This window comes from Panthera onca, chromosome B1 (assembly GCF_046562875.1).
Source record: "Panthera onca isolate mPanOnc1 chromosome B1, mPanOnc1 haplotype 2, whole genome shotgun sequence".
Lineage (NCBI taxonomy): Eukaryota > Metazoa > Chordata > Mammalia > Carnivora > Felidae > Panthera > Panthera onca.
Window position 1 is genome coordinate 42,555,863 of NC_138342.1, and position 13,086 is coordinate 42,568,948.

General features: G+C 43.2%; 1 protein-coding gene across 4 annotated transcripts in view; it reads right to left on the reverse strand.

Annotated features, from left to right (window-relative positions):
• The window catches only part of LNX1 (ligand of numb-protein X 1), a 123,085-nt gene that overhangs the window by 2,969 nt on the left and 107,030 nt on the right, over nucleotides 1–13,086 (reverse strand). For all 4 annotated transcript variants that reach the window (XM_060654999.2, XM_081795513.1, XM_060655002.3 and 1 more), the window contains 3 exons: nucleotides 11,872–12,006; nucleotides 4,549–4,726; nucleotides 2,192–2,420 (listed from right to left, as the gene is read on the reverse strand). In XM_060654999.2, coding sequence (XP_060510982.1) covers nucleotides 2,192–2,420; nucleotides 4,549–4,726; nucleotides 11,872–12,006 — 542 coding nt within the window. The remainder of the gene's footprint in view (nucleotides 1–2,191; nucleotides 2,421–4,548; nucleotides 4,727–11,871; nucleotides 12,007–13,086) is intronic.

Sequence of the window (13,086 nt, forward strand, 5' to 3'; positions counted from 1 at the left end):
CCTTATCTCAGCAGACCTCAGTGTTTCGCTGAGCCCCTACACTACCAAAGGGTGGTTCTCAAAGTGTCTGGAGATCAAAAACTCCTTTTGCCTTTCAGGGAGTCCAGAGATCACAAAATAATTTTATCGTAATAGACATTATTTGCCGTTTTAAAAACTCTCATTTTTCTCATGAGCGTTTAAGCTCAGAGAACACGGGATGGGTGATCTGGCAACAGAGTGAATGCAGAGGTAGATGTGAGAGTCCAGTTATCTTCTGTTCAAGCCAAAGAGTAAAGAGGTTGGCAAAAAATACTGCTACTCTTCTCACTATCTCACCCCGAAGTCTTTTCTGGGTTCCCACAGCACCCTGTGCCTGTAGAATAGTAACACACATTAACTCATTTCTCCCCTATCCTACTGGTCCAGATGAGAGCATGTTTTGAAAGACTTCCAGATGTGGAGTGTGGCCCTGGGAGCCAACAGAAAACGAAGCAGAAGGTCTTTGGTGATTTCTGAGTCCCCTTGAGTTGAAGAGCATCTGATAAGTTGTAAAGCTGAGGGGCAATCCTGGAGTTGCTGCCTATGGTGTGACCCTCAAAGCCTCAACTCCGGCGCTTTGCAGAGAATGTTCGCCAACCCCTGACTTTGACTTTTCTTAGAAAAACACACAAGGAACTGGTCACCGTGATGACCTCAGGGGAGTGGATCTGAGGGGACAGGCATGAGAGACTCACCCTGCACCCTTCTCCCCTTGGGTGCCTCAGAATTTCTTCTGTGATTATATTACTGTGAGGGGACGAGGGGCCAAAGGAAACTAAGGGCTGCCAGGGTGACCGAAGACCAGCGTTGTCTGTGCTGGCATCATTTCGCACTTCCTGTCTACTCCTTTTAAAGGAAATGAACCAAATCCAGACTCCACTTCTGGCAGGAGCAGAGAATCGCTGCCTCAGGCCAGGTGACAAAAAAATGGAGAGAAAGCCACTCGGTTGGTTATATTTGGAGTAAAAGCATCTCGCATTTGTCCTGTCTACCACGAATGAGGAACTCTGATAGATGATGAATAGCTTTCAAGCACGCAAAAACAAAAAACAAAAAAACCCTGCTTTCATAGACTCCAGTTTCAGAAAGATTAAAAAATGTTAGTAACTCTTCTTCCACTCAGGCTCAGTCCAAAATGCTTGAAGGTTTTCAAACTGCCTCAATGCTCAATTTTCAACTGTTTAAAAATGTCCTTATTTTAAAAATAATCAACTAGGAAAGGCTCAAAAAGGAATCTAGGTCAGTGTATCTGAGGCAGGGATGTTTTTTTAAAACCTCATTTGAAATTTGAAAAAAAAAAAAAAAAAAAAAAAAAAAAGACAAAGAGACCGTCCTATCTCCACCCTCAAGAAAAATGTCCTAAAACCAAACATCCTACTTTTATTCATTAAATCCAATGGCAGCATTTCATCTTCGGTGACTCTAATATTTAACATTTACATCACGCAGTTGGAATTTGTAAGGCAATCCTTTGAAGGTCAAGAGTTTGTGCTCTGCTGCAGGTGTGCAAACCCCAATTTATCTGTTCTTCAAAAATTTAACTTCTGCATCTAGCCATTTACAATGTCCTTAAAAACTGTCCTGACGTGTCTGTGCGAGACAATTTACTGGCTTCACATAAGGCTCCGGTTACGTCTCACTGAAATGACAACCCGGCTGCTCCCTGAAGTTTTCTAGAACTTTACAAGAGTAGGAACTAGAGAGTCTTGAGACATGCCCCTCAACCAGCACATGCTTCAACATCTGGGTACACGCAAGATGTTCTGCTGAAGGGTTTTACCTCTGCAAGTTCTGAGGATTCCACTAGCAAAGTAAGGGAAGGTTCCAGAGTGGAGGAGCCTGGTTGGGTTTTAGCCCTCTGCCCCCGTCAGCTGAGCTCTCTCTGCTGCATGAGCCATACAACATACAAGGGCAGCAGCCCAGGAGCTCCTCAACGTGAGTGTCTAACAATGTTTCCACATCCGGGCTTTCATCCTGCTCTGGGATTTCCGCATGCATTTTCAGTAACAGAAGGGAGGACAGACTTCTTTCAAATGGTCTCACAATCAAACGTGGGGCTCACAAGGATGCTAGTGCCACGAACGTGGCTAGTGCTGAGAGAGTAAGAGTGGTCCGGGAAATGCAACGGTTTCCTCCCACATCTCCGCAAGGATGTCAAGTTGGGACTCACCGTGGTAATTCCAGCCACATGATCCAGGACGGGGACCAGTCTCTGGCCGGGGCTACGTTGTGGTTGGAGTCCAGGGCTGCTGGGCTGCTGCTCGCTTCCTCGGGTTCACGTTCTTTGACTTCCAAAGCTTTCAGGACCACCAAGGAGGATGTGCTTTTCAATAATGCAACTGCCTCACTCCGGCTGACCTCTGTTAGTTCAATCCCGTTCACGTTTAGCAAAATGTCACCTGATGGCCAGAGAAGCAGAAGCTATCTTTAGTGAGAGCACAAATAGGAACTTCTAGAAAAGTGCAAAGGGGCAGGGGCTGACTGCGATGTGGGGAGGTGAGGAGGGTGAAGGGCCATGTCATTAGCCTCCTGCACTGACGTGAGGCTGAGTTCTCCAACAGCAAAATGGATAGCATGTGGGTGTTTCACGGCTCTGGGAAGTTATGTTTGGAGGTTTCTAAAGCATACTCGTTAGTGTTTGGTTCTTGCCTTTAAAAAACAAAAAGCAGGGGCACCTGGGTGGCTCAGTCGGCTAAGCGTCCGACTTCGGCTCAGGTCACGATCTCACAGTTTGTGAGTTTGAGCCCCGCGTTGGGCTCTGTGCTGACAGCTCAGAGCCTGGAGCCTGCTTCACATTCTGTGCCTCCCTCTCTCTCTGCCCCTTCCCTGCTCATGCTCTGTCTCTCTCTGTCTCAAAAAATAAAATAAACATTAAAAAAAAAATTTAAAAAACAAAAAGGGAAAGCAGGTAGATAAATTAGCTTCGTTTACCATTCAATCAAAGAAAACCTACTTCTTCACTTCTTGTTTCTTGGTTTTAGCACAAGAGAGAGCATTTGGCAAAAGCTCCAAGTACCCGCATGGAGCCTGGCATGCGGTGGGCACCCAACAAATGTGGACTGCCTGAAGAAGAGACCACCCCTGAAAGGGTCTGGCAGAGGAGAACACAGCAGTTAAGAAAAACGAGCTGGAGCGATGCTCTTAAAGAGGGGAAAGGAGTTAACATTGTGGTTCACTGCAAAGGTGATAGTAACTTCCATCGGCTAAGCACCTACTATGTGCAGGGCCATTTCCACACACCATCCCGCACAGTCCTCTGCTCGCATTCTCTCGCTAACAAGCCACTTCTTGGCGGACCTCATCACTCTCCACCCAGGTGCTTGGGTGCAAAAGAGCAAGAGAAACCAAAAGACATACTTCTCCTACCTCCAATTTCTATTCTTTGATCTCTCTCCTAATCTCCTGCCTGCTTTGACTCTCATCTTTTTCACACAGAATAACCATAGCAAGAGTAAAAAGATAGGAAGAGACAGATGGGAAAGGCTTGACCACCAGCCCAAGCCCTGCCTGACCCCAAAAGAAGCACTGTTAGGTTGGCCAAAGAAATCCCTTACCATACCACCCCCCCCCCCGCCCCGCCCCCACCCATGGCTCCTCAGGCTGAACAGCTGTACTTCAGGAACTTCACTTGATCTGAATCGGAATCTCCTTCAACGACTTAATTGCTCAACCATCTGAGCTACCCCTTCGTGGGAATTGACAATATTATTAAAGATACATACTTGGCATCACCTTCCTTCCTTCAGAGTAACCCAGGACACATAAGATTAAAATAATTAGGGGCGCCTGGGTGGCTCAGTCGGTTGAGTGTGCCGCTTCGACTCGGGTCATGAGCTCGCAGTCTGTGAGTTTGAGCCCCGCGTCGGGCTCTGTGCTGACAGCTCAGAGCCTGGAGCCTGCTTCGAATTCTGTGTCTCCCACTCTCCCTGTCCCTCCCCTACTTGCGCTCTGTCTCTCTCTGTCTCAAAAATAAACGTTAAAAAAATTTTTTTAGATAATGAAACTTTGTGTTTGTTTTTTTTTTTAACCAGTGGAAAAGAACCTAGCATGGTACTTTCATGATAAATATTACTTCATGGTAAATAATGTAAATGGTAAATATTCATTGGCTCAAAATCCATGAAAGTATTTCTCCCATCCAACCCACAAAATGGAACAATTCATGAATAGTTTCATCACAGGATCAATCCGGCAAAAGAATCACTTAGAAAGAATGGAACCAAATTATGCCATTTAGTCGAGGCCACTTGCTCATAACTGTAGAACTTCTCCATCACTTCTTGGCATAGTTTGCAGGTGCCCACTTTATTAGCAAGCCAAGGGGCCCATATCGGCCCACGTAAACTAAGAGGGGTGAAACCCAGTCCAGCAACTAAACCCCAACCAGTCAAGATCGACGGGTAACAGAGGTCCTGGGCAGATCAACGTCTCATTCTCTTGTTAATTCTGGAAGCAGTTACCTAACCCAGCAAGCTGCTAATTCATTTTTAACCCTCTGCTGCCCCGGTACTTTAAGTCTCTTTTTACCTGTTTTTATTCTTCCATCTCTGCTTATGACTCCTCCGGGCTCCACACTGATGACATAGATAGGCAAATCCCATTCCCTATGTGATGCTCCCCCTGCAACGGTCATGCCGAGAGATTCGCTGGGGTCTTTTCGGACACTTACCACCTTCTCGTGGCAAGTGACCACAGGATGGAGGGGCTAAAGGCACAGAAAAACAAACACGGCATATCTGTTCACAAGTGGGTTTGCATTTCCTACATACAAAAGCTACCAAAGCTGGATAAATACAGGATGGTAGTCCTTGCCCTCACAGAGAAAGACGCGCTCAGACACCCCACACTTTGCCTCCACCCTCAACAGAGTTGCATTATCCCAAACTCTATAGGCTCAGAGAAAGTTTACATTTCAAATAGAAATGGAAACAAAAAAAAAAAAAAAAAAAAAAAAAAAAAAGGAAGAGGAACAGGTTGGAAACCGCTGCAGAAATATTAAGCACACAAAGTGAACTACATCCCAAATATTCCAAGTGACTCATTCATTCCTGATAGCAGGGAGTATTTCCTAAAACTCTTGTCATTCATGAGAATCAGGATTTTTTTCTAAATTAGAAAAAAGTATTTGCAACAACATGAATGGAACTAGAGTGTATTATGCTAAGAGAAATAAGTCAGAGAAAGACAAATATCATACGATTTCACTCATATGGGGAATTTAAGAAACAAAACAGATAAACATAAGGGAAAGGAAGCAAAATTAAGATAAAAACAGAGAGGGAGACAAACCATAAGAGGCTTTTAAATTCAGAGAACAAACTGAGGGCTGCTGGAGGGGAGGTGGGTGGAGGGATGGGCTAAAGGGGTGATGGGCATTAAGGAGGACACTCGTTGGGATGAGTACTCGGTGTTATATGAAAGTGACGAATCACTGGGTTCTACTCCTGAAAATCATTATTACACTGTAGGTTAACTAATTTGGATTTAAATGAAATTTAAAAATTAATTGAAAAAAGGAACTGTAATTAAATAGTCTTCAGTTTAACTTAGGTAGAGGGAGTCAATTATAGAACTCCTTAAAGAAAAAAAATAATGGATTTCATAGATATCCCATTCAATGGATAACTGGGTTCTCCCCAGTTGGCATCTTCACTCTTCACATATCTCTGAAAAATATGCAGTTCTACCCTTGAATTATATTATGTAAAAATAGAGCATACACATTGTATAGCATACATTGAAGACCAACTTTTGAAAAATAAGAGAACTGTGATTTTGATTCAACAACTCTAGACCAAAAACAGTCAAAGCTGCATGCAGTGTTATCTTAAAGCAGTAAGAGTTGGTCAAGGGCACTGTTTACCAATGAATACAGATCAGCATGTACTTTTATTTTTTAAAAACATTTTTAATGTTTATTTATTTTTGAGAGAGATAAAGAGACAAAGTGTGAGCAGGGGAGGGGCAGAGAGCCAGTGAGACACAGAATCTGAAGCAGGCTCCAGGCTCTGAGCTGTCAGCCCAGAGCCTGGTGCAGGGCTTGAACTCATGAACCGCAAGATCATGTCCTGAGCTGAAGTCAGAAGCTCAACTGACTGAGCCACCCAGGTGCCCCTCAACACATACTTTCCTAAAAATGTATTCTCCTCCCTGCTTGTGCAATGACTTGGGAACTAAACGGGAATGTGCCCTGCAAATAAATATTTATAATACTTGATCAGACCTCAGAGAAGTCTCTGGTTCAAGAGAGAGTTTACAGTTGTATCTAAAGGAAGAAAATTAGAAAACACATCTGGTTAAAAAAAAAAAAAAAAAAAAAAAAAAAAAAAAAAAAAAAATCAGGGTACAAAAGACAGTGTAAGCACACTACCTTTTGTTTAAAATGGTGTAGGAATGAGAATTTGTATTAATATTTGCATTTTCATGAAGAAACTCTGGAAACAAAGAGGTTTTTTGGGCATGGAGAGGGGAACTGGACAGATCAAGCATGGGTGAGGGGCTCCTTCCTGTATCATCTCCATTTTCTGAAACCTGGGAATAGATTATCTGTCCAACAAATCCACTGAATGATAATTAAACTTCTGTAAAGTTGATGGTTAACATCATATAGAATTACTGCCTGAATGCATGAGTCCATTTTTAATGCTTCATTATGAAGATAAGCTTAGGGGGTTTTTTTGTGTGTGTATTTATTATCTCACAATTTTCTATGGTATAAAATTACCCACCTCTGTTCTAATGGCCTTATTGTATCCAGTAACGGCCTGTTGACTGTATCCCTAGCACTGAACATAGCATTTGGCATATTCAAGATGGTAACTATGTGTTTGTCGAATAAACAGGTGATAAATTACGGCTGACACAAATTGTTTTTGGCAGTGATGAAACACTAAAATAGGGATTGCAAATTATTATGGCAAGGTATTCGTTACAATTAGTGCTTACAAGGTCTGGGTTGTGTGTTTCTCTAAACCCCCAGAACCTTGAAGAGACTGGTTATCAGACGCAGGTTACAAAACGGAAATGGGACCTTCTTCAGGGCAAAGTTTCAAAATAAAACAGAGAAGTAACAGTGTGCACACAGTGGCTCTAGCATTCCAGAGTAGATCTGGAGGTGCTCTCAAGGTCCGTTCTCAGTATGTAACTTTTCTCGTCCACAAAGCAATGAGATGTAGGATGTCTCTGCCTTTAATCACAGACATCTCTCAAAAGAGCCCTGTTTGGAGATGCATACAGTTCTGAAATGCACCCAACTCAGGGCTAAGTTCTAAACCCGGAGACTCCTACTGGCTGCTCTGTTTCTTTAGCTTATTCCTAGGGACAGTCGTACAACATTCACTCCCAAATCACAAATAAGGTCTTTCCTCCATTGTTTCCACATGGAAGCCAGGCATGCTGCTGGGACAGCTGATCAATCTCCCAAGGTGATGACTAAAACACAGTATGGAATGCTCTGGAAAACAAGGACCTCTTTTCACATTAAAAAAATATATGTACACACAGGGGTGCCTGGGTGGCTCATTGGGCGTCCGACTACGGCTCAGGTCGTGATCTCATGGCTCATGAGTTTGAGCTCCGCATTGGGCTCTGTGCTGATAGCTCAGAGCCTGGAACCTGCTTGGGATTCTGTCTCCCTCTCTCTCTCTCTCTGCCTCTCCCCTCTCAGGCTCTCTCTCCTTCAAAAATAAATGAACATTAAAAATTAACATATATATATGTACACACACATACACACTGTATTGCATTCTTGAACAGCTTCCTAGTACTTCATCATGTGTATATGTCATATCCCCCATTGATGACCATTCTGGTTGTCTATAAGTCTCGTGAAAAATTAAACAGTGTCACTGCGAACATCCTTAGACAACACATATCTCGTACACTTGTGTAAATATTTCTTTAGGCTAATATCCTAACAGTACAACTGCTAAATCAAAGAACCTGAGCATTTTACATTTTGATACATACGACACAGCTCTATCATCTATAATCTCACCAATACCTTGTGAAAACGCTGATTTCCCACAATTCTGCCAACACTGGGTTTTATCAGTATTTACAACATTTGCCCAGATGAACAGAAGATTGCAAATAATTGCCTTTCTAGGTAATAAGCTTAAACACATTTTATTGTTAAACTTCTAACAGTAACAGCATTTTCGATCTTGTAATACCGTCATCACTCAAGCTCCCCCAACTTCATTTATGAAGAGGGTAAGCATGCCCATTGGGGCAGCCCTGTGATGGGAAGAAATGCATCTGGAATGGAAGATATGCCTTTGACCTGAGAATCCTTTAGTTAAAAAAAAAAATGGGTCACTAAATTCATTTGAAAGTAGAAAACTTACTTATCTCATGAAAGATTCCAGAAATGGTTTCTCACCTGCCACACCAGATAATAGAAATTAAGAGGCTGTGGGCGCCTGGGTGGCTCAGTCACTTAAGTGACTGGATCTTGGTTTCGACGCGGGTCACGATCTCATAGTTCATGAGTTTAAGCCCCGCATCAGGTTCCACAGCTGACAACACAGAGCCTGCTTGGGATTCTGTGTCTCTCTCTTTCTCTGCCCCTCCCACACCCGTGCTGGCTGGCTGTCTCTGTCTCTGTCTCTCTCTCTCTCAAAATAAATAAATAAATAAATAAATAAATAAATAAATAAATAAATAAATAAATAAATAAATAAGTGAGGCTGTGATTATTTTGTTGTGAATAAATATTCTTTGAACAATGTACAGATTGGCCAGATACTCTTTGAGGAAAAAAGAAAGAAATACAGTTGGTTATCTAATTAAATGTGTTTGGGCAGAAAAACTGAGACTCAACCTTAAAACAATTCTGATCAAGGAAGCACAGCTGGCCGGGGGAAACTGAGGACTGACACCCAAGAGATCTGAGTAAATCCATGGTCTCCCTGCCCACACTACTCTGCTTTCAGAGGCAATATTTTAACACGTGATAAAAAAAAAAAATAACCTATTAATTTTCAGGTGCCTGTGAGAAAAAACACATGAAAGAATCAGTTACCCAAGAATGAAAGGTTTATCTCATTGACTAGAGAGCTCAAATCCAATCCTGTCAAATAAAAGACCTGACATATAAGATCTGACTGCTGAAACCTACGTTCTCTTGGCTGCACAGGTAGGTTATTTATGCTTTTAGATCCAAGTTCCTGGAGAGCAGCATCTTCCTCCACACGTCATCAGTGCTTACCCAACAGCCTTGCTGTACTGAGCAAAGAGATGTTTCAAGCACCTATGGGCTCAACACACATGACTGGACACCCCCTAAATAGGAAACGTGTCCCTTGTATTTTGGACAGCCATCTGCCTTCCACACCAGAGGGAGAGAGACTCACGTTAACAATGGAAAAAACCAAGTACCGCCACGAACCCTTCACACCCAGAGTTGCCTAATCCTCATTGAGGAGAAGGAGAATGAAATACAACAGAGATCCTCTTTTCCATCTGTGTTTTCTCCCAAACGCCTTCCCTGCTTCAGAGACCTGAGGATGTTCCCTGATGTTCGAAAACATAATTTGGTACGAACTAATTCAAGCTGGCTGAAAAGCATCGTGAGCACTAGTCTACTCATCACTCAGCTATAAAAATACTTTAAAACAGTTTAGACATAAAAACAAGTATAAGGATGAACATAATGACCTCCCACGTACCTTGCCACCCAGCGTAGGAAATACGTGCTCCAGTACAGGTGGAGTCCCTCTGTGATTTCTTTCTGGTCACTTTCCCTTTCCTGTCCCACAGAGGCAGCTGCGCGCCTCCATCTGATGCCTTTCCATCTTTGCTTTTCAGTTGGCTACAAACATTTCTGTCTCCCGAGTCTTGGTTTGCCTTCTCTGAGCTTTGTCTCATTTAAGCTCCTACTTTAAAAACCCATGTTGTTTCCTAGATAAAGCAAGGCTTAGGATCATAAAAAAACTAATCGAAGAGCCACGTATGTCTTAGTATTGTTTTAAATAGGCTGTGTGTGTGTGCGTGTGTGTGTGTGTGTGTGTGTGTGCACTCGCGCATCTCATCTCAAAAGGCAGACACACCTGCAAATTAAAATGAGACTATTATAATTTCCCACCAGGCCAGTTTGTTCGGTATGTTTCCCAGGAATTAAATACAAGACAGAGACTGCAGCAAAACTTTGATCAGCTCATCTCGGTTGTTTCTGTGATTCGTAGCAGTTAGGTGAAAGGGACTATGGACCCACAGAGCTGGTGGAAGCCTCATTCTTGGTGGCTTAATGACTAGACTACAATATGGTCTGGGTAACCCAACTATAATTAGTTAATTAGATTAAACCTTAACTAAGCTAATAAACTAGTTTTCTATTAGTAAACACCATTAGTTTATTTATTTATTTACCATTAGCTTAATTTAAACACACTAATGCTATTTACTAGTGAAAAGATACCAGGAAGCCCTTACCCATAAAATGTGTTAGCAGGAGGCACCTGGTCTGTCTAGGTTGCTTATTGTAAAAAAAAAAAAAAAAAAAAAAGCCTGGAATTTATGGATATATGGGGTACGGCTGGCTGGCTGGGGAAAGAGAGGGTTGTAGCCTTGTAGGCTATGTTATTAAAAGTCAGGATTCTGAGAGGCGTCTGGGTGGCTCAGTCGGTTAAGTGTCTGACTTCAGCCCAGGTCACGATCTCACAGTTTGTGGGTTCAAGCCCGGCATCAGGCTCTGTGCTGACAGCTCAGAGCCTGGAGTCTGCTTCAGATTCTGTGTCTCCCTCTCTCTCTGGCCCTCCCCTGCTTGTGCTCTGTGTCTCACCCAAAAATAAACAAAAAAAAAATTAAAAAAAAAAAAGAAGTCAAGATTTTGAGTATTGTTTCTGCATACATTACTCAAAAACCCAGACTTGTGAGTTATCCCAAACTGAAGCATAGTCTGATACGATTGCTCAGACAGGCACTCCCTAATCTCTGTTACAACAAGAGCAGGCTACCTATAGACTTGTTTTAATTACAAGTGATTGAATGCAATCAGATTTAGGAGAACTGGCTAGAAATCCATTGCCATCACAATAGGATGCCAACCCAAGGCTATAGGACTCTGAATTTGGGCTAAGCAAGGTTTGTGTTGCTTTCGATACCCACCCAAATGGAGAGGTGATGGCATTGCCTCTGACAGAAGAGACCGACAGGAGTACAAACTGGGCTGAGTCACCTCATTGAAAGAGAAGCTGCACATTGCTGACCTGAAGGACGCAAGCAGCCCGTAGGTGCACTCTGCTTCATTCACATCGTCCTACATTTTTCTCTGACTTTAAATGCCACAACACAGGGCATATGCTTTCTCATTCGCCCCATTCCCCACCACTCCCTAATGTTACATGAACTCCAAGTGTATATATGATCTTCCCAGTTCTTCTGAAAAAACAAAAAACAAAAAAACAAAAAAACAAAAAAACGAACGTACTAAAATTAGCAGGGGAATTGTTATTTTAATTTTCAGGCAGATTGGGAACTTCAAAAACCAAAAACCAAGCGAATCTCTTGTTTCATTTCAAAACGAATGAAAACGGTCCTCAAGCAACACGACTGTTGGAAAAACATGACATCTCTTTGGCTTAGACTAGAAATTAGGTCCCCATATGGAGTCTGCAAGATCAGGTTTCAAAACTTGCCTGCACCTTCTTCTCTCTTGTTTGGATGGGAGACACCTGTTATCTCACTGGGTCTTGAAGATGGGACCTCGGGCTTTTTGTTTCACAAGGCAAGTCAAACAGTGTTTAAGTGATGAAGTCCAGAGAGTACGCTTAGAAATGTTAAAGTGTTCAGCCTTCCCAAGCAATTGCTTCCTGCAGGAGGAGTCGACATAGCCTGGCTGGGGCTCACCTTGGGAGTATTGCTCCTGTCCCCCGGCCCCGGGGACTGGCTCCCGTTGCTGTCCCAGCCGGCTTCCTGAAAGATGTCAGGACTCTGCAGACGAACCTGGCGGGACACGACGAGGTGAACGCGCCTTTCACTGGCCTAGGTAAGAAGACACAGACATTAGCCACCCTCAGAGCTTCCATCCAAAGCACTGGGCACCAGGGGCTTACCAGGATGCAAATTTTACTCTACCTTTTTTTAGAGAGAAAAAAAAAAAATGGTGTCTAGTATTTCTCATGGCAGTGCCCATTTTATAATTTGGCAAGAGCATGAGACTCATTTCCTTTACTTTTTTAAAATTTTTGTTTAAGAGAGAGAGAATGGGGAGAGGAGGAGGGAGGGAGGGAGGGAGGGAGAATGAATGGGGGAGAAAGGGGGAGGGGGAGGGAGAATCTTAAGCAGACCCCACACTCAGCATGGAGCCTGACTCGGGGCTTGATCCCACAACCCTGGGATCATGACCCGAGACAAAACCGACAGTTGGATGCTCAACCCACTGAGCCACCCAGGTGCCCTTCCTTTAGCTTTAAATCAGGTAAGGAAACCTACTTCAAGGGAAAAACTAGGGAAGGTTTGATGCATCCAACAGTTTTTGAAAAGACATCATCGAACATGGTTATTTTTCAGAGATGGCTCCTTTGCACACAAGCCACGTCTGAAGGGCCTTCCAGATAGAACCGAGTATATGGCGTAAAGTTGCAGCTCAGTCTAAAACCCAGGCCAAAGGTGAGCAGGACAGAAAAAGGAACAGAGTTGGTGGTGGCAATGCTACCAACGTAAGAGTAGAAATCCTGCATGTACAGAATTCAACATTTGGGCACGGGAAAGGATGAAACAGTTTAGAAATACAGGGATGAGTCAATAGTGCAAATGCAACCCGCTTAAGGGCCTTTACCCTGAGCCTTTATCTTTCATGCGGTTATCCCCAGTTCTGACTACTATTCCCCTCAGCTATCAACATCGATGCTTGCACAGAGCATTCCGGAGTGCAAGTACGTTGCTTCCTGGGGAGAGTCTATTCCACATCGTAAATTTACAAATTGGATTTGTGCCACAGATGAATTTCAGATCCGCTTGAGAGCATTCAGCATTATTCGCAAACTGCTGACTACTGAGACCCCAGATCCGCGGGGCAGATAGAGGAGACATTAATTAGCCCTGTGAAGTGCAGATAAACAA